General features: G+C 43.8%; 1 protein-coding gene across 1 annotated transcript; it reads left to right on the forward strand.

Moving 5' to 3' along the window:
- Positions 1-12,700: 12,700 nt before the first annotated feature.
- LOC307132240 (E3 ubiquitin-protein ligase TRIM35-like) lies at positions 12,701-18,026 on the forward strand. The gene is made up of 6 exons (XM_079826413.1): positions 12,701-13,328; positions 13,899-13,994; positions 14,494-14,724; positions 14,802-14,824; positions 14,906-15,024; positions 17,043-18,026. The coding sequence occupies exons 1-6, from the start codon at positions 12,933-12,935 to the stop codon at positions 17,531-17,533; spliced, it is 1,356 nt and encodes a 451-aa protein (XP_079682539.1). The 5' UTR covers positions 12,701-12,932; the 3' UTR covers positions 17,534-18,026.
- The last annotated feature ends 4,366 nt before the right edge of the window (positions 18,027-22,392 follow it).

Below are 22,392 nucleotides of genomic sequence, written 5' to 3' on the forward strand. Positions count from 1 at the left end.
AATGCCCAAATGTCAAAATAATGATAGTAAGGGGGAGTAAAATCCCCCCAAAACTCCAAAATGAAATGAGATATTTTCACCAAAATTGACACACACATGTATGGGCTCACGCCAAGGACACATAAAAAAATGGTAGGACTGTGCCTCTTGGTGGTGCTATAATAGAACAAAACATGACATTTCCATTGACTTCAATGCAGTATTATGATAGAAAATGTTATACTTTACAAATTAATTGGTGTATCATTACGAAACTTGGTATGTGCCATCAGCACCATGCCTTTAAGCTACTTAAAAGGTTTCAAAACAGCACCGCCATGCCGTCCATACTTATAATGAAAAGGCCTCTTGAGGCTATATCTCCGCAATGACATATTGACACTATATTGACACCCTGCTTTGATATATTGACACCAAACTTTTCATGTGTCATTGTTCCCTTATTCTGACCACACATCAGTTTTGTAACTGTGCCACCTATTGGTTGAAAGTGATAAATCATTAAATCATTATTATTGACTGTATTTATCTATTTTGCCTAAAATCACCTTAATAGGTCTTTAATGGCTCATTTTTGCAGTTGGTCTGACACTCCCAGCCAAGCTGGTATGTCTTGTCTTCTTCTTTGCGCTTGGCCCCAATAATGGCTGCTTGCAGCTATATTTATTATTATTATTACTATAATTATTATTGCTGCTGCTTATAGATTTCCAAATACCTGCAGTTCTCCGACTCTGCCACAGGGAAAAGTGTGTACTTCTGCTCAGACCCTGATGTGGCGGTGAGCACTTTTCCACGTCAAAGACCATCTTTATTGTTGTAATATAGTAATTTGCCAATAGGTGTCACTGTTATACTATGCCATCCAGTGTGTCACTGTAGTTCTGTTTTTTCCTACTTCCCGTTCAGTTGATAAAATAAAGAAACACGTGAAACTTCAACAGGTTATGGGCCCAGATCTTCGCTAAAAAAGGTGCTTTTACACAGGATTTTGTGTGATATAGACAGTATTGTGGAATTCACAATGGAGGATAGACTGTTTATTGAGAAGCTGAGTGGGCCAGAGAACTGGGCAACGAGGAAATTTCAAATGGAACATTTGATGAAAGCCAAAGGACTATGGGGCATGGTGATCGAGACTGACAACGTGTCAGAGGGAGCAAATGCACAGGCAAGAGCAGAATTCAAAAAACGGAAAGAAAAGGCGTTTTCTGTGTTTGTGCTGAATGTGAGTACACCCAAGTTGTATCTGATAACAAGCTGCAAGACACCTAAAGAAGCGTGGGATACGCTAAAAGGACTTTGTGAGAGAGACACTCTTGGTAGACGCCCTAGGACTTGGTAATGTTAAGCTGAGAATGACATTCAAAGTCGATGATGTCAAAAATGTCACGATGTTTGATGTGCTGTATGTTCCAAAGTTATCGGGAAATCTCTTCTCAGTGGGAGCTGCTTTCAGAAGAGGAAATGAGGTGCAGTTCAAAAAATCTCGCTGTTACATCCGTAGTAAAGATGGAGATCTCCGAGGAATGGGAACACAAAGATCTGACGGGCTGTATCAGCTCGATGTCGAGGGAAGTTCGCCCGACTGTCACTGTGCGTCAAGTGCATTAGTAACAGCCAGCGTGTGGCACCAGCGACTGGGACACACCACCAAATTGAAGGAACTTAAAAATCTGGTGAATGGAGTGGACTTTCCTGCAGAGAAAAAAGTTATCTTCTGTGAAGCCTGCGTGGAAGGCAAGCTGTCTAGAAAGCCTCACAAGCCAGTGGAAGAAATCCGTTCCAAACGCAAACTGCAGTTGGTTCATAGTGATGTCTGTGGTCCCATGCAGACTGAGTCTATAGGTGGGTCAAAGTACTTTGTGACTTTTATCGATGACTATTCCAGATGTTGCAAGGTATACTTTATGAAGCAGAGGAGTGAAGTGTTTGACAAATTCAAGGAATTTGAGAAAACATTCTCCAATGAGTGTGGAGAGAAAGTGACAAGACTAAGAACGGACAATGGTGGGGAATACACATCCAAAGAATTTCAAGAATACTTGAAGGCTCAAGGTATCCATCATGAAACAACTGTGCCTCACACACCTCAGCAAAATGGTGTTGCAGAAAGAAAAAATCGGACATTAATTGAAGCAGCAAGAACCATGCTCTCTCATGCTAAATTGCCAAAGACGTACTGGGCAGAGGCTGTAGCGACTGCAGTTTACATACAGAACAGGTTGCCCACATCTGTTCTGAAGCAAGAGACACCATACCAGAGATGGTACGATAAGCAGCCAAATGTAAGTCACATGAAAGTGTTTGGTTGTGTAGATTATGCACATGTCCCAGACGCAGAAAGAAGAAAACTGGACAAGAAGGCTGGGAAGCTTCGTTTCGTGGGATATGCCAACAATGCGAAGGGCTACCGATTGTTTGACAAAGAAAAAAAAAGGATTCTAATTCGTCGGGATGTAATCTTCAACGAGTCAGAAACAAGAAGTGGACATTTCTTTTTCGGAGAATGAAGTTAACATGAAAACTGACGAGACAACATCAGTCGATGCTACTGTCGATGAGACTGCTAGAGAAGGCGGCAGAATCAGAAAACCACCCAAGAGATATGGATATGATGAGTTTGCCGAGCCTGGTGACTGTTGATCATTATGCTGGGGTGTGTTGTTTTGCAGAACCAAGCACAATGAAAGAGGCATTGATGAGTCCTAACGCAAAGGAATGGCAGGATGCAGCTGACTTGGAATATGAATCACTGCTGGAAAATGAGACGTGGGATTTAGTGGAACTAGCAAAGGATCGGAAGGCCATAGGATCAAGATGGGTGTTCAAAGTCAAGCATCAGAGTGATGGACGAGTGGAGAGATACAAGTGCAGACTCGTCGCTGAGGGATACTCACAGAAGTATGGTGCTGACTACGACAAAACTTTTTCACCCGTGGTAAGATTCAGCTCAATTCGTACATTGCTGTCCTTCGCCGTCCAGAATAACCTACATGTGCATCAGATGGATGTGGTAACTGCATTTCTAAATGGACACCTGGACGAGGAAATCTACATGGAACAACCAGAGGGATACATCAGACCAGGGGAGGAACATCTGGTATGCAAACTGAAGAAGTCAATATACGGGCTGAAGCAATCCCCTCGCTGCTGGAGCAAAACCTTCACAGAGTTCATAAAGAACATTGGCTTCAAACCGAGTACATCCGACCCATGTGTGTTTGTGAGATCTCGACAGGAGCTGGAAATTTTAGCTGTGTATGTTGATGATCTGATCCTGATCACAGAGTCGTTGGAAAGCATGAAAGAGCTGAAACTTACTCTTATGAAGCACTACAAGATGAAGGACATGGGAGAGCTGTCCTATATCTTGGGTATCTCTGTCATCCAAGACAAGGAAAATAAATGTGTGTTTCTTCATCAGAAGCATTACATTGAAGCCATTCTTCGAAAGTATGGCATGCATGATGCCAATCCTGCTGCAACCCCAGCTGATGCAAATCTGAAGCTGAAAAGGAACGACGGTGTCAGCAAGCCTATGAACTCAAGTACCTACCAGTCTATGGTAGGTAGCCTACTGTATAACTTTCTGAAAAGCACCAAAACAGTTTCTGAGCATTTCATAAGAAATGTGTAATTTATCCTTGTCCAATTTCGTTCTGCTCTTCTACAGGCTCGCCTCAGAGAGCGGATGTCATGATCCTGGCTCTTCTCGCTTTCTCCCTCTGCTGGTCATTCTTAGACTCACGCCCTTCCTCCGGGCACACACACGCATACACTCACTTGGATTCACCTGCCCCTCATTACATGTTGCCATCAAGCTCATTCTTTCCACACCTGTTCCCCTTTTCCTCCTGATTGGTTTCTCTACTTCTAGTCCTTGTTGACCATTTGTTCTCTGCCAGATTATTAACTCTGTTTTCAGATGTGTCAGAGCCTGTTTTCACCTTCCCCTGTCCTGTCCCGTCTGGTCTACTAGACCTTTATGTCTACGAGACCTGTTCATTTGCTTTTGCTTAGTTTGTGCTCTGCCCAGCTCGCCTGCCGCTGATTGCTACCATCAGAACTTTTGAGTACTCCTCACAACGGCCGCCTGCTCATCACCGCCGCTTAACATCTACGGACCGGTCTGCCTAACCGGGTCTACAGCATCTTGAGTTGTTATTTGATGAAAGACTTTGTTCATCGGCTTCAGCGGCCGTTTCCTTATTTTCAAATTAAAAGACTTATTTACCTGCTTTCACCACTGGGTCCTCTCGCTCATCCCTGACAGAATAATCTGGCCAACATGCTCGTTTGTAATCTCCGTCTATACAAATCACGGTGAGCTGCATGAATGCGTTGGATTCGCTGTGTTTTCGTTATGTTTTGATGTCGATGTAGGATCGTAAAGCCATGTGAATCAATAGAAACGCAACGTTTGCATTGTTGATGGAAGGCTTGTTCGCAGCGGTGCTGTGCAGACCGATCGCAGTATGACAACGAGTCCAGCGAGAGCATTTGACTCCTAGTGCTTTTGATTCACTCATGCAGTTTTTTTTATATCATACGTGGATCGGTCTGCACAGTGCCGATGCATCTCGAACAAGCCTGGTGTGTTTGTGTTTCCCGCTGCCTCACTAGCATTGCTGATAAAGATGAGACGTATACAGTGACGCAAGACCTGGCTCTGTTGTGGCTCTCAGCATGTGGAAAAGCAAACGGTTCTTAGAAGGCTCCTCAGTCGAACCAACTATGAACTGGGACTAGCACTGACTCTGAACTAGCACCCGGTTTATTCTGGTGGAAAAGGGGTATAGGAGGATTCAGTCTCCTCGCTCCCCCAGGAACCTGATGACCAGGTCGTGCTGACTTACCTTTTTGTTCTCCAAGAGGTCGTGGTGGGCAGATATTGCGGCCACATATACTTTAAGGGTGGAAGGAGACAGCCTTCGTTCCAACCCTTCTTGGAGAAACGAGAGCACGGACCCCGATCGGGCATTTCCAGGGGTCTTCTTGGCGAGAAGAGCACCAGGTGACGAAGAGGTTCCACTTCAACGCATAGGCATGCCGAATGGACTCTGCCATAGCGGAAGTGATGGTAGCCACCACCAGAGGTGGTAGGGTACTCAAACCTGCCGCGTCCTATCCAGGAGCCAAACATGGAGGTTCCAGAGATCCGGACGCGGGTGCCATAGGGTGCCCCATCTCTGAGTGAGGAGGTCTTTCCTCAGAGGAATAGGCCAGGGAAGGGCTGTCGCAAGGAGTAAGAGTTCGGGGAACCAGGTCTGGCCGTGCCAATACGGGGCGACCAGAAGGACCTGCTCCTTGTCCTCCCTTATCTTGCACAATAGCTGTGCGAGAAGACTCACTGGGGGAAACGCATACTTGCGTAGGCCCTGCGGCCAGCTGTGCGCCAGTGCATCCCTGCCGAGCGTGCCCTCGGTCAGGGAATAGAACAGGCTGCAGTGGGAAGAGCCCTTGCTCTCGATTTGACGGAGGCAAATCAGCAGTGACTGTGCGCGCTCGCTCGAAAGCTGCGTACATGTCAACTGAGTCAATGTCCATACCGAAAAAAAGAGATCCTCTACACTGGGCAGAGTTTGCTCTTCTCCCGGTTGACCCGAAGGCCCAGACGGGCTTAGTGTTGGAGCACTAAATCGGCTGGACGAACGCATTCGAAAAGGCGCCTGTGAAGGGATCATTCAGGACGCGCAGGTCCAGGATTGGTCGTAACCCACTGGTTTTCTTGGGTACAATGAAGTAGGGGCTGTAGAAGCCGGACTTCATTTTGGCAGGAGGGAAAGGCTCGATCGCACCCTTCGCCAGTAGGATGGCAAACTCTGCACGCATGACAGGGGCGTTGGCCCCCACCATGGTGTGAGGGACTCCTCGAAAGCAGGGAGGAGCCTGCGCAAACTGAATTTGGTCCTCGCTACCCAGTGGGACAGTCCCGGAAGCTGAAGCCAGGCTCCCAGAAACTGCACCAGCGGGGTCATTCGGACCACAGAAGAACCCTGGGTGGGGCAGTGAGGCAGCGTTACCGGCCCAGACGTGGGAGGCGTAGCATCCTGGTGGGGGGGCACGGTTAACAGCTGCGTCCTGACAGAGGAGACCAGGGAAGGACGTACGTTCCACTGGGGTCTGCTCTGAGAGAAGGCTGGCGACAGAGAGGGATGCGAGTTGTGGGGCCCGGGGGCGGCGCACACTGTCATCACCGATCTCTGTGCGCTCAGGGATGGGGTGTCAGTTCTTTCTTTAACCACATTAGGGTGCTGCTGACCCAGGGGCCAGCAGCGGAACAAAAGATTCTCCCCTGGCCCTCCCCCGGGGGAAGGAGTGGCCCTGCTTTTCCTGGAATCTCCTGGAAAGAACTGCCAATCCCTGAGCTGTCCGTGTCAGGAGCGCCGCTTAGCCTGGCGTTTCTTTGCGGGCTGCGGGCCCCGGTAAAGGCAGCTGCTGGGGTGGCACAGAAGGAGAGGGAACCACGGAAGGCCGCCCTCGGCGGCGACCAGACTGAGACGAATGTGCCGGCGGCTGGGTGGAGGCAACATGGACCCAGCGAAGGAGAACCCTTTTCTGACTGCCCTCAAGATGCAGGGTGTCATGCTGGGCAAGCACGAGGTGGAGTTGAACGCTGCCCGTCATGCGGTTGAAACATTGGCCGTCCAGGTGACTGATCTTTCCATCCAGCTGAATCGTTCCCGTGATGAAGTGTCTTCTTCAAGACCTCTCGACGCACACAAACTCAGAGTCAATAATCCGCCCTGCTATGCTGGTGAGACTGACTCAATGTGAGGTTGTGTTCTCGCTACAGCCCCTGAATTATGCAGAGGATCGCTCCCGGATCGCTTTCGAGGTCTCGCTCCTGACGGGACGAGCAAGGGAATGGGGAACGGCTGTGTGGAACGCTGAGGCTGCATGTCTGGGTCAGTACACTCTCTTCAAGGAGGAGATGCTTCGAGTGTTTGACCGCTCCGCCTATGGTGCTGAAGCCTCGCGTCTTCTTTCAACTCTCCGACAGGGGAAGAGGTCAGTCACAGATTTCTCAATAGAGTTTTGCAAGCTGGCTACCTCTTGTGACTGGAACGAACCTGCACTGGTCGCTCGTTTTCTGTAGGGGTTCGGTGCGGACATCAAAGACGAGGTACTTTCCCGGGAGACTCCGACCCGCCTTGACGCTTTGATCGACCTGGCTATTCACGTGGAGATGCGCTTTGACTCGCGCCGCCATGCTCGTAACCTGGAGAGATCACTCCTCTCCGCTCCGTCACCCACAACCTCTCTTTCCACTTGTTCCCACTCTGAGCCCATGCAGCTTGGGGGTATTCGCATCGCATCCGCTGAGCGTCAGCGGCGTATCACGAGTCGCCTGTGCCTGTATTGTGGAGCGGCGGATCACTTCGTCTCATCGTGTCAAGTAAAAGCCAGAGCTCACAGTAGAGAGAGGGATACTGGTGAGCACTTCGGTTCAAGCCCCTCCTATGCGTTCCCACACTACTTTCCCTGTCAACCTTCGCAGGCCGGGTTCGGCTGTCTCATGTCAAGCCTTGATCGAGAGGGAAGTTTCATCGACAAGGCCTGGGCTCTCGACCAGGGCATCTCTCTCATAGACCTAAAGGAGGCTACTCCTGTTTTTGCCCTAGACGGTAGCGTTCTTGCCAATGTTCGCCGTTCTACCATTCCGGTGAGTTTCACCGTCTCTGGCAATCATCGAGAGACTATTTCTTTTTTAATTTTTTAATCTCCCTTTACCCCCGTGGTTTTGGGTCATCCCTGGCTCGTTGACCACAGCCCTCAGATAGACTGGTGCAGAGGAACTATCCTCTCTTGGAATTTGTCATGTCATGTTAAATGTTTAGTGTCTGCTGTTCCCCCTGTGTCTTCTGTTGCTGTGTTTCAGGAGGAGCCGGGTGATTTGTCGGGGGTGCCAGAGGAGTATCACGATTTGCGGGCGGTTTTCTGTCGTTCCCGGGCATCTTCTCTCCCTCCTCTTCAACCTTATGACTGCTGTATCGATCTCCTTCCCGAGACCGAGGTCCGTGAAATTTTCTTGGTTACTTTAATGATCTAGTGGCTACCACTCGCTGCTCGCATCAAGTTTAAGGCGCTGACGCTTGCCTACAGAGCCACCATGCGCTCAGCTCCTGCATACTTTGACTCGATTCTACAAATCCACACCCCCACCAGAAGCCTTCGTTCAGCTAAGGAGCGAAGGCTTATGGTACCATCACAGAGAGGCAAAAATTCCTTTCCAGAACATTTTCATTCAACGTTCCCAGCTGGTGGAACGATCTGCCCACCGCCATCCGAAATGCTGATTCGTTGACAACATTCAAAAGTCAACTAAAAACTCATCTCTTCCATGAGCACTTAACCTCTTAAAAAAAAAAAAAAAAAAAAACCTTTCCTCTTTCTACTCCTCTTTCCCTCCCTACTCTAGCCTGTGCTACACTGAGAAATGTACACGGACTAAGTCTTTCAGGCACTTGTTGCGCTCACTCGACTCTTCACGACCAATCGCTTATTGTACCCCCAAGTTGTAAGTCGCTTTGGAGAACAGCGTCTGCTAAATGCATAAATGTAAATGTAAATGTAGTGGTAGAACTTTTGATAAGCATGTCAGAGGTTCTATGTTCTAATCCTCCCTCGTATAGTTTTGTTGTTGTTTTTTTTCTCATCAGAACCGAATATGTTAATCAGTGGTTGTATATCAAGAGCAGGGACACGTTTGTGTGCATTTTGTTTTGTGATTTCACTGGAAAGAATAGAGAGTCTCCGCAATGAAGTTAAGCAATAGATTGAAGCCAGAAGAGGAAACAACTGAGACTTGCTTTTGCTCATTCTGATTTGAATGGACAACAAACCATTTTGTGGAAAGAGAAATGGAGATGTTCAAAGGTCAACTTGAACAATGTGTTTTGTCTAGAGTTTGTTATTTTCAGTCACATGTGTTCCTTTGTTCAGTTTCCTGCCACTCTATCAGTTGTCATGGTCATTCATTTGATTTGCACAGGTGTTCATCATTATTTCCCTTATTTGCTTGGTATTTAAGTTGCAGTCTTTTCAATGTTCACTTGTCCATTCACGTTAATGCTTTGGTTGTGTTTCTTCGTTTTTGTTATTTGCATTTACCTTCTGGTTGTATTATTAAAGACTCCTAATCTAATCTAATCGTCATCTTCATCGTCTGTTTGCTGCAATCAAGCGTGACAGATGAACGGACCTACCAAAACATAGTGATGGCGAAGTGAAGCTTTCTGAACCAGTGAAGCTTTCAGCACAATTGTGTCAGAAAAAGGTTCATTACTCGAAGCTTTTCAAATCAGAGCTCGACGAGGACCTCTGCTGGTGAAAGTGAGGGAAAGCACTGTGTCGCAAAATGTTTTGCAACCATTATCTTGGAATAAAAAATTAATTAATAGATAGATGAATGAATGAATGAATTAAATCAAATATGTTCCATAGCATACTTCTAGTAACTCAAACCAATAAAGATAACATTTTGAATTGTAAATGTGGACATTTTTCCTGTTTGTGAATAAATAAAACTCATGAATAAAGGAAGTAGACTAAATAAATGCAGGAGCATGCACACAAAGAAACACACACACACACATATATATTAAATAGGATTAAATAGGTTCACATAATTGCCAATAACAACAATATTTTTTTAACCACTTCATTTTTCCAATACTTGAAAATGAACTAAGTTGGGGAAAAAAGTAGCCTGGCTTTTACCCAAATATATATATAAGGGCTGCAGAACATAAGCCAAATATATTATCAACCTTATTGGGCGAACTCAAATGAAAGTGTCCCCACATTTCAGTACCATGACAAAGTCTCACAACAATAAACTAGCGCAATACAACAGTTCTAACAACCCGTGTCGCACATTTTTAAACCTTTTTGAATCAGAGTATGAAGCAGTCACGTGGGTGTGTGTGAAACGAAGCTTCGGACGTCATTGGTCACATGATTTTGATAGAAAAAATCAAGCATCGATACAAAGATTCACAGAAAATCGTTTCATTTTTTTGACACACTTCGGAGCTTTGGTGTCACTGTTAACATCACTACCAAAACAAACTGGGCTGAAGATCTCCTCTCCCTCCGGCAATATCGTCGTCCTCTGGAGCAGTATGTGGAGGAGTTTGTGGAGTTTTATCATCTGGTGAGTTGGAGCTATACAATGCTCAATGCTTTTTTTCAGACAACACTTAATGCTTTCAGATGGGACTTTATGAGGAGGGGATTCGGTTTCTGTCCCCTGGGCATTATTTGCCCTTGGTCGAGTCCATTAACTTCATCCTCTGTTTTAATTGTTCCGATTTTGTTGTTGAAAAAGTTAAGGAATATAAGAAAAGCCCTCATCCAGTCCCATCTTGAAAGCGTTGGGCACTCCAACTCACCCCAAGCCTGCAACCAAACCCTCCACATCCCTTAACATCGGGACAATCTCAGCTGCTCAAGAGTCTATTCCTGCACCAGCTTAAAAGAGGAGGCGAAGAAGGAAGATGGCCGCCATGCCAAGAGGACCACACCTGGAAATCAGTCCTCACCAGAACCAGAAGTGACCACTTTGCTAAATGTCAGAACCAATACCAGTCCCCGTCCAGAGCCCGGTGATGTCTCCAGTCACCGTCCAGAGTCCAATGATGTCTCCAGTCCCTGTCCAGAGTCCAGAGAGGACTTTGTCTCCTGTCCAGAGTCCAGAGAGTACTTCGTCCAAGCGTGAAAAAGCGTGACACCAGGAGGTTGGACATGGTGGTCGTAATCATATGTAGTCAAAATTACGACAGAAGTATTGGATAACTGGGGTAAGTGCAGCAATAAGAAGAGTACTGTCCAAGGGCATCATCTGTCGAAGATTCATTTCCAGGATGCCAACAGATGGCAGATTTACCATCAGAAAGAGTCACTCTGATTGAACCTCCATTTACCCGTGTTGGATAGATTATTTTGGACCTTCTGAGGTAAAGAACAGAAGAAGTGTTGTGAAAAGGTATGGAGTAATTTTCACCTGTTTAGCCATATGAGCCATACATATTGAAGTGGCACCTTCATTGGACACAGATTCTTTCATAAACGCACATGTGGACAAGTCAAGGAACTTCGATATGATAATGGAAAGAACTTTGTAGGAGCAGATCGTGAACTAAGAGTTGCCATTAAGGAATGGAATCAGTGTAAAATCAATGATGTCCTTCAGAAAGGAGTGAAATGGACGTTCAACCCCCCGACCGGATCACATTATGGATGGGCATGAGAGAGGTTAATTAGATTTGTGCTGGAAGTTCTGAATTCTACCTTAAAGGTGAAGAGTCTGGATGAAGAAGGCCTACGAAGAGGATGCTATTATTAATGGTCGCCAATCACCAAAGTATCCACAGACCCACGTGACCTGGAAGCATTAACCAAACACCTTTTGCTTTTTATTTATTTATTTGTTTTTAAGTGAAGTGAGGCTTGAAGTGAGAATTTGTGCTCTGCATTTAACCCATCCAAGTGCACACACACAGCAGTGAACACACACACACACAGCAGTGAACACACACGCAGAGCAGTGGGTGGTGCCCGGGGAGCAGTTGGGGTTTGGTGCCTTGCTCAAGGGTCTCACCTAGGTTGTGGTATTGAGGGTGGAAGAGAGCGCTGGTTATTCACTCCCCGCGCAGACAATTCCTGCCGGACCTGAGACTCAAACCACAACCTTCGGGTTACAAGTCCGACTCTCTAACCATTAGGCCACGACTGCCCCGTGGACTCCTTTTGAAGAATTAAACCACCCGGAGAATTAAAAAAGGATGATGCTTATGCTCGATGGAAACAGGTCCAGTACATGTCAGATTTGTTCTGGAAGAGATGGGTCCATGAGTACTTACCGCAGCTTCAAGAACATCAGAAATGGTCAAGAGTCAAACACAACTTTAAACCAGGAGACCTAGTGCTTATAGTGGATAACACAGCACCTGGAAACTCTGGGCTTATGGGATGCATAACTCAAACCTTTCCAGACAGAAGAGGATTTGTGCATCATGTGCAAGGTAAGACAAAAGCAGCCGATAACTATAGGTATGTCTTCTACAAGCAGAAGATGGATAACTTCACTCGTTACCTGACATTTGACTTTGACTATGTATGAACACTTTTTTGGCTTGACTTCTTACAAGATTTTCTTTTTTTAAATTCTTTTTGAGAAGAAGAAATGTACATTTATATGATGTTGTTAATGAAATATTAATTTGATAAATTTCATTTCGGGGGGGTTGCATGATTACGTAGTAATGTGAATATTAGTGACCTGTTCACAGATTGAAAGGGAGAGGGGGTGAGCAGGGACGATGTATTCTTTGTTGACCACAAAACTTTATCCCATCATGAAATATCAGTCTGTGCAATAAAGAAAAGCCATCAAAAGAACTTTTTGCCTCACCAATATATTATATTCTGTGCACAAATGCATATCGTCTCTGTCTTAGTCTCTCAGTGGCTTTTAGCAAGAGTAGCAACTATAAGGGTTTTGAGGTCATTTATTTGTTAATATTTTTGTATTTTCATTGTTTTTTTTGTGTTTTATCCAATGTTTTACGGCATTATATTTTAATGTTTCAATGCAAGTTCACTTTGAATACAAGCTGAGGAAATCCTGTTCCTGTTTGAACACACCCACAGGTGATCATGAACTCCTCCCTCTCACAACACTTACCAGGAAGAGACTGACTTGTTATTTCTCCTTTCTGTCATACCGACTTTCTCTCTCTCTCAACAGCAATAAAGAATCAGCGATCAGTGGGGAACGAAGAGAAACTCTTTACAGAAGGAGTTTGTGAAGTTTGTTTCTGAACAGACAGCAGATCTTTGTGATTCTCATTGTGATTCATGTTTGAAGCCGTCGTTCAGGAAGTGAAAGTAAAGTTCAGATTGCTGGAGCTCAAACAGTGAGAATGGATTCAATGTCTGTAGAAGAGCTTTCTTGTCCCGTTAGCTGTGAAATCTTCAAGGCTCCTGTTGTTTTATCCTGTAGTCACAGTTTCTGTAAAGAGTGTCTTCAACAGTTCTGGAGAAGCAAGAGAACTCAGGAGTGTCCGGTCTGCAGGAGAAGATCCTCAAGAGATGAACCTCCAACTAATCTGGCGTTGAAGAACTTGTGTGAGTCGTTCCTGAAGACGAGAAATGAGAGGCGTTCATCAGGATCTGAGGAGATCTGCAGTTTACACAGTGAGAAACTCAAACTCTTCTGTCTGGAGGACAAACAGCTGGTGTGTTTAGTGTGCTTTACTTCACAACAACACGACAATCATAAATTCAGACCCATCAGCGAAGTGGTTTCATCATATAAGGTAAGACAAATGTCAATTGTTCCTCATGTAAAGAACAATAATTAGTCATAAACACAGATTTCACATTCATGCACTCAGTATTTCTCATTTTACTCATCTTCAGTAACATTTACTGTGCTGTGAAAAACTATTTGCCCCTCCTCAATTCTTCTGTTTCTGTGTCTCATTCTAAATAGTAGATGTTCAAACAAAATACAACATAAAACAAAGGCAACCTCAGTAAACACAGAATACAGTTTTCATCTCATATCACCCGTGTGAAAAACTAATCACCCCTTCATCAGCGATAACTGGAGTGAATGCTTGAGCTGACTGGAGATCAGTCTTTCACAGCGCTCTGCTGGATCTGACCCACTTCTCTTTGCAGAACTGCTTTAGTTCAGTCACATTGGAGGGTTTTCAAGCATGAACTGCCTGTTTAAGGTCCTGCCACATCATCTCAATCGGGTTCAAGTCAGGACTCCAGAACTTGAATTGAGCTTTTCTGAGCCATTCAGAGGTGGATTTACTCTGTGCTTTGAATCATTGTCTTGATGCTTGAGCTTCAGCTGTATTTCTGTTCAATTCTAGGAGGAGCTCAATACAGCACTGAATTCCTTACAGGAGAAACTCCAACACAATGAAAACATTAAAGGAGAGTTTGAGAAAACAGCTCAACACATCAAGGTGAGGACACAGAGTCAAGAGTCATTTTCATCAAAGCTGTAGGATCTCTGGCGTGCTCAGTTGGGGACACTAAATTTTTCAACTAAACATCGAAATACATCTAAATAATAAACTAAATTAACCATTTAAACTAAATTACTGATCAAATTATTGATCTAAAGCCCACACTGTCACTGTATGATACTTGAAATTTTTCCAGAATGGCTATACAGCTGAATAAAATTATGCTGCATTATTTTCCTGTTTAACACTGTAAAGCTGCTTTGAAACAATCTACATTGTTAAAAGCGCTATATAAATAAAGTTGACTTGACTTGACTTGACTCTGTATACAGTTAAGATTTGATATATTTCAGCTGATTATTTCTGTAAATGACGAGCAGCGTCTGCTTCTGGAGCCGTTATATGTCGGGTATGGGAGTTTCTCTCTGCTATGAATGATGTGAAGTGTTGATGTGTGTGGATGGAGATGATTGAAGTGAATGTGATGTGATTTCAGGCTCAAGCTGAGCACACAGAGCGTCAGATTAAACAGCAGTTTGAGAAGCTTCATCAGTTTCTCAGAGATGAAGAAGAAGCTACAATCACTGCACTGAGGAAGGAAGAGGAGCAGAAGAAGCAGATGATGAAGGAGAAGCTGGAGGAGATGAACACACACATCTCAGCTCTTTCACACACAATCAAAGACATGGAGGAGATGATGAGAGCCAGTGACGTCTGCTTTCTGAAGGTCTGATTTCAGATCATTGGTTGATCATTGGTTCATTGATTGAGTTCTTGATGATAAATGGTGGGTTTGTTCTGCAGGAGTTTCCAGTCTCAAAGGAAAGGTGAGTGATCTGCTCCTGTCTCTGGTCTCTCTGGTTCTGATCCAAAGCCACTGCAGTTCTGACTCCTGAATGTTCTTCCAGAGTCCAGAGCTCACAGCCGGATCCACAGATGGCTTCTGGAGCTTTGATTCATGTGCCACGGTACTTGGGCAACCTGCCGTTCAGAGTCTGGAAGAAGATGCAGGACATCGTCCAACACAGTGAGTCTGACTGCACACACACACACACACACACACACACACACACACACACGCACACATTGAGCTCTGAAACCGCACAATTGAGAGTTTTGTCAGAGCTGAGGTTGGTTTTGGATAAATTAGGACCTTTTAGACTCCAGAAAGTCTATTTGCCTCCCTTTGGTTTTATAAAATGATCTTTTGAACCCGACATGGTACGATGAAGATTCTTCCCTCCAGTCTTTGGAGTAAAAAACACTTCCAAAAGAAGTCCAGAGCAGACAGAGCCTTAGTTCTGCTCTTTCAAACACAAGATTGATTGTTTTATTAAGGGCTTTCCTTTAAAATGACACCAGATGTATTTATTTACTGTATGTGAGTAAGGGAAGAGTTGAAGAGGTTAAACACTGATGATGAAGATGAGTGTGAAACTAATAACAGCACTGACAGAGATCAGAGGAAATGTGTTTGATCAACAGGATCATAATTCATAATAATCTGAGTGTGTTCAGTCTTGATGATGATATGAAGATGTAAGGATCGGTTTTGGTGCTAAGACAAAAGCTGAGATACACACCCCAGCAATTGAACAATAAAAGTCCTAATCTTGAGAGAAAGATCTCACAGAAACTGTGTGACAACACCCTGACAAACATTCCTCCCCCTCCCCATTTTGCCCTCTCCTTGTCCTGGTTTCAAGTCACCAAATGCAGATATATCAGTGATGATGTATCTTGTAAATCTATTGTTTTATCCTTTTCATGTTTGATGTCTTTTTAAAGGTCTCAGTGCGAATGGTAAAATGGTCTCAGTTTCACTGCAGTCACTGGTAGTATTAGAAAGATTGGAAAACTAATGAGAATTCAGTTCTCCTTTGAGTAGTCTCTTCAAAGATATCTGATCCACTCCCCCAAAACCAGGTGGGGGTGTTGCAAATATTTACAACCCTTTTGTTCTAGTTGAAGTATTTAAGGCTGGATAATCTAACTCTCAGGGGGAATATTCTGTAGTCAGATCACCCCGTGCCGTGCAAACTGCATGTAGTATGCCAGACATGATGACTCTTTTAAATTATTTTCATATTGCTTTGCAATAGTGTTTTATGGTTTTACGCTGATCAGTTGTGTACCATGGATTCTTGTTTACTTATTTACTTTTCTGGTCTGGCCAAAATAAATGTTAATCTTGATTTATTCTGTATCTTTCTGAAATCATTATTTTAGTCGTGTCCGTGAGGAGTAAGTAGGAGTTACCGCAGATCTCTCTGCCAGGGCAGATCATACTGGGAACCCCATAGCGTGAGCATTGAGCAATGCATGAGGGAAAACCTGATTTCTCACTGCCACTGTTATTATTTTACATTTACATTTTACATTTATGCATTTAGCAGACGCTTTTATCCAAAGCGACTTACAACTTGGGGGTACAATAAGCGATTGGTCGTGAAGAGTCGAGTGAGCGCAACAAGTGCCTGAAATACTTAGTCCGTGTACATTTCTCAGTGTAGCACAGGCTAGAGTAGGGCGGGAAAGAGGAGGAAAAAAGGAAAGGAAAGTTTTTTTATTATTTTTTATTATAAGTTGCAGTTTCCGTGACTATCACTAAAATTACACGTTTTGTTATGAGTAAACATGTGTGACTCACTTAGAGGTAAGATAGTTCACCCTGCAATCCTCTGTAATATCAGAACTGACTAATCTGTGTCCGTTAGAGCAAGCGAAACCGGACGCTTAGCCTATTTGAGACTCCTAAGGAAAATCAACGATCTAAATTAAATCGCAACTAATCGTAAAATCAGCTGATAAACTCTAAATGTAGCGCACTTTATGGAGTCACTTAGAATCACAGTCAGATCAAATTATTAATGGAGTCAGATTTAAAATGAGATATCAATAAATTAAGAGAACTTCACCAAAATGCTGAAAAGGCTTACATGAAGAATTCCTTTTGACCAAGCCATTAGTGTCCGGTTTTTGGGCTAAATGGATGGAAATTTACATAGATCAGAATAAAAGCATCTGTTGATTGTGTCTCATAAGCTCCTGTGATTCTGGATCCAAACACGGCGAATCCAGATCTCGTCCTGTCTGATAATCTGACCAGTGTGAGGAACAGCGGGAACAAACAACCTCTTCCTGATAATCCAGAGAGATTTGACTCATATCTCTGTGTTCTGGGTTCAGAGGGTTTTAACTCAGGAACACACAGCTGGGATGTGGAGGTTAAAGATAGTTCAGACTGGACTGTTGGAGTTACTACAGCATCAAAGCAGAGGAAGGGAGGGAGTTTCTTCGACACTGATGATGTCTGGAGTGTGTCGGACAGATGGTCTCCAGGTTCTGGTTTTCGTGTTTATCAGAAGCTTGATCGTGTGAGAGTGTGTGTGGACTATGACAGAGGAACGGTGTCATTCTCTGATCCTGTAACTAACACACATCTACACACACACACAACCTCCTTCACTCACACACTCTTTCCATTCTTCTATTTTTCTGGCTCTCTGAGGATCTTAGCGGTCAATAGTCAGTAAACGTCACTCCTGTAGGTCTGGATCTTCCTGCTTTCATCAGTTTCCAATATTTAATCCATATCTCTTGAGTGAGAGTTGATCTGAATATCAGTCCGGTGGCTGTGATTGGGCCGTGATGATCACATGACTGATATCCAGCACTACAGCCACACTCACACGCTCATATTGCTTTCATACAACAGATCAATAAACCAGAAGTTTTCATTAATATTCCACTTCACACAATTACACCGATTAGAGATCCTTTCATGTTTTCAGGATTATTGACGTTTACCAGATTCATTCTCTCTAGTTTTCACATGTTAATTATACAGTCACTGAAGCAGTTAATTCAGTTTTTGTTGTAAATGAATAATTATTTCAGTCATAGAGGTTATGATGTGTTTAAATATAAAAGATTAGTGTAGAAATGCTTGTTTCTGCCGATTACAGATCACGGCCGTATGTATAACACTTGTCAGAAATGCTCTTCAGAATAAAGTCTTAAGCTTTGACTTCAGTGTCAGAAATCAATCATTTCAAACTCCAGTTGAACATTGATGCTGCTCATGTGTTTCTGTGTGTGTGTGTCTGCTGATGTACTGTTGGCTCAGTGATGTGACGTGAGTGTCATGGATACTCCAGCATCTGCAGGAAGCCCACAGTCCTCATGAAGCGCTCGCTTCTGCTGAACATGTTGAAGCTCCGCTGGGAGGTCATGAACTGTCTGACTGTGTGTGGTTTGGTTAGAGGAGCTGTTCAAGAGCTGCTCACTGTGGACCGATGCGCCATTATTACTGTCATTTCTGCAGTTAAAGCCTTGTGTCGTAGAGCGGGAGAAGTTAGAAACCTTAGTCTTAAGAAACTCTTCACTGATGTGAGATCAGTCCTCAGGCGCTGAGAGCAGAGAGACTTCAGTGCGGCTTTACTGACATCTAGAGCTCAAACTGAGTAACTGACTCTAAACCTCAATGGCTTCATCACAACATGACAGTGGACAATAATGAACATGCCACACAATGAGAGATTGGTAAGAGCACACCCAGGTTCCTCACTGACCACGAGGACTGGACAGAGCAGCCATCGAGTGTTAGACACTAAACTAAGGTTCCTTCACATTGTTTGTGTGACTTGAGTGGATTTGTTCAAAGATCAGGCAGCTGACAGACAACACAACCCTGATTGAGAGCACAGGCAGGATTCTGTTATGTGGCACTGTCCATTCAAAGGAAGGAAGACATTGTGCAGTAAGACGGCTCCTTTAATGAAGGCTCACCTTGTAGAGTTTTATATATTTGACTTTTTGTTATAGCTCTGTAGTCCTGCATGCTACAGTCAGGTTACTTCCCATTGCAACAAATAATCTCTGGAATGAAACTGTATGGGCTCCTCACGTTGGTCCAGCAAGACACAAACATCTGCAGACGGCTGATCTTTCACCAAGGCAAGCAATAAATAACAACCACTACAACATCTGCACTGAATCATTCTCCAAACTTAAGGTGTATGCTGATTTTCTAGTCAAGACACTACCACCTGTCTTCAGTGAGAAGGGCGTCAGAGAGAGTCTAGAGGGGTCAACTTTCTGCAGGACGTTGGAGGATGAAGAGGAAAATGAACAATACTGTCATAACAGAGTAGAGGACACTGACTTTTTCAGGACTATTTTGTTGCATCGTTTACAAATTGGGAAAGGGTTTTTATTTCTTTGGAAGCTAAAGTAATTAGTAGGAATAGTTTAAATTGGCCTTAACTTGCGGGCAGAGCAGGACGCCTGGGCGGCGCGGTCAGAGCTGGAACGGCAGGGACCACCGGAGCAGGGACCACTTAAAACTCCAGAGCAGAGCCGTCAAATTTTAGAGCAACATGACTGGATTTATTGATTTGGTGGGGTGAACCAATAAGCATTACCTCTGTTTTATCACAATTGAGACACAGAAAATTTTGTGACATCCACATTTTTACCTCAGATATACAGGTTTACAGAAAGCTTTATACAGGCTGCATTATCATCCGGTTTTGTGTGGATGTAGATCTGAGTGTCAACTGCGTAAAAATGGAACTTAAGACCAAGGGATCGTAAAAGCTGGCCAAGAGGATAGATGTACATGCTAAAAAGAAGGGGGCTCAAAATTGAACCCTGTGGTACACGAAATTTAACTGAACCAACTTTAGACTGACATCCATCAAGGGAGATAAACTGGCGCTGATCTGAGAGATAAGACTTGAACCAGTTTACTACAGTGTCCATAACCCCAAAGATGGTTTTCAGGCGAGTGAGTAACAGAGTGTGATCCACAGTGTCGAACGTCGCAATAAGATCGAGAAGGATCAATATTGAAAGACAGCCAGAATCCGCAGCAATCAGTAAGTCATTAGTAACCTTAACTAACGCCGTTTCAGTGCTGTGGAGTTTGCGGGAACCAGATTGTAGGGGTTCAAAGAGATTGTTCGCATTGAGATGGGTGTGCAATTGGGACACAACTACACGCTCAAGAATTTTAGCGAGGAATGGAAGATTAGAAATGGGACGAAAATTGTTGAGGTTGTCAAAATCCACACTAGTTTTTTTTGTACCGGGGTTACAGCAGCAATTTGAAATGCTGCTGGCACAACACACGTACTCAGGGAATCATTTATTATACACAAAACAACGGAACCCACAGAGGCAAAGCATGATTTAAACAACTGAGTTGGAATAGGATCCACTATGGAGGTGCCTGCTTTCATTTGTGAAACCTCCTTAGTGAGAGAGGCCAGATCCAGAGAGGAAAATGTAGAGAAAGTATGGGATGATTTTAGACTCTTAAGGATTAATGAATGCACGCACAATTATCCATGTACTAGATAAATGTTATGAATGTATCTTACTAGCCACAAACAAATGCCATTCGATTTGAATCTGTGGAATTCGGGTTTGAATGATTGTACAGCGATTTGAACATGTTTGCGAATAAAAATGTTCTGTTCTGCATTCATAAATCATAAATTGCTCATTCAAAAAGTAATCTTAGCATTTGTGAATCAGGTGACACGCGTGCATTTATTGATGTCTTGTTCGAGTGGATTGCGTTTAGTTCATTTAGATTTTGAGACTTCCTTTTCGCAGTTTACAGCATTTCAAGACCGCACACACACAAACAACCAACGAACAAGCCCAGTGCTATTCATTAATGTGTAAATGATTTTAAAAAATTGCAAATGTGCGTTACTACACTGAAACAAATGCTTTTCAACTGGTGTCTGTAGAATTAAGATTTTCATTAACGTGAAGCATTTTGTACCAATAAAGTCATTTTTGTGAGTATAAATGTTCTATTTTGTAGTAAAGTGTCATAATTTCCACGTGCAAAAAGTAATCCGTGCATTTGTGGATCAGGTAACGCGCATGCATTCATTGACTCGTTTGTGAGTCGATCCTATTTGATTAATTTGGATTTTTAGACTTTCATTTCGCCGGTTTGAACTTTGTTTTTTTGACAAGTTGTTTAAATCAACATCGTTAGAGAACGATCTGCGGGGTTTCCGATTAAATATGGGCACACAAATGACATCCGCTGAAGAGTGAGTAAACCTGCTCCTTCAAGCGCAATGTATATAACGTGTAGGTAGCAGAATTCTGACATCACGGCATAGTTCATAAGTATCACTTGCTAAGTTATAATTCCCATTTAAGGTCAGCAGTTTACCAGCGGTGTACCTTAGATCCATGATGCCAAAGTCCACGCCAGCAACTGTCTTGTGGAGTTGTAAATCCTGGGTCAGGCCACAATATGGTTGATTCCAGCAGACATAGATCAGAAGTGCAGACAGCAGGCAGAGGATTTTCACGTTATTCCGTATTTCAAAAATGTGTAACAAGAGGGGATTTCCACAGTTCCAAGAACCCTCATTGACACTTGTCGCCAGCCGATAAAAACACTATAAATTCAATAAAAACGGGAGAGAGGAGCGGCAGCCAAATGCGCCAGCGTTCCCTCAGCAACCGGAAGAGTTATAAAATAAGAAGTTATAATAGTCAAGTCAAGTCAACTTTATTTATATAGCGCTTTTAAGAATGCAGATTGTTTCAAAGCTCTCTGGCCTGTTACTAAAAGCTAAATCAATCTGAGTGCTGGAGGAGTATATGTGCTGGTTATGGTGAGTTAGGGTCAGTATGTGCTGGTTATGGTCAGTTATGGTCAGTATGTGCTGGTTATGATCAGTTATGGCCAGTATGTGCTGGTTATGATCAGTTATGGTCAGTGTATGTGCTGGTTATGGTCAGTTATGGTCAGTATATGCTGGTTATGGTCAGTTATGGCCAGTATGTCCTGGTTCTGGTCAGTTATGGCCAGTATGTGCTAGTTATGGACAGCATATGTGCTGGTTATGGTGAGTCATGGCCAGTATGTGCTGGTTATGATCAGTTATGGTCAGTATATGTGCTAATTATGGTGAGTTATGGTCAGTATATTTGCTGGCTATGGTGAGTTATGGCCAATATGTGCTGGTTATGGGCAGTTATGGGCAGTATGTGCTAGTTATGGCCAGTATGTGCTGGTTATGATCAGTTATGGTCAGTATGTGCTGGTTATGGGCAGTTATGGTCAGTATGTGCTGGTTATGGTGAGTTATAGTCAGTATGTGCTGGTTATGATCAGTTATGGTCAGTATATGTGCTGGTTATGGTGAGTTAGGGTCAGTATGTGCTGGTTATGGTCAGTTACGGTCAGTATGTGCTGGTTATGATCAGTTATGGCCAGTATGTGCTGGTTATGATCAGCACATACATGTATGACCACACGTCACTTCACTTAACTTCATTACGGTGAGTTATGGTCAGTATATGTGCTGTTTATGGTCAGTTATGGTCAGTATGTGCTGGTTATGGTCAGTTA

This window comes from Gobio gobio, assembly GCF_949357685.1.
Source record: "Gobio gobio genome assembly, chromosome: 1".
Taxonomy (NCBI): Eukaryota; Metazoa; Chordata; class Actinopteri; order Cypriniformes; family Gobionidae; genus Gobio; species Gobio gobio.

What these genes read in the sequence shown, in the direction of transcription:
- LOC307132240 (XM_079826413.1), top strand. Translation starts at nt 12,933, where the DNA reads ATGGATTCAATGTCTGTAGAAGAGCTTTCTTGTCCCGTTAGCTGTGAA. An exon ending in AAGTGGTTTCATCATATAAG is followed by an intron (nt 13,329 to 13,898) that starts GTAAGACAAATG and finishes GTTCAATTCTAG; the next exon opens with GAGGAGCTCAATACAGCACT. An exon ending in AAACAGCTCAACACATCAAG is followed by an intron (nt 13,995 to 14,493) that starts GTGAGGACACAG and finishes ATGTGATTTCAG; the next exon opens with GCTCAAGCTGAGCACACAGA.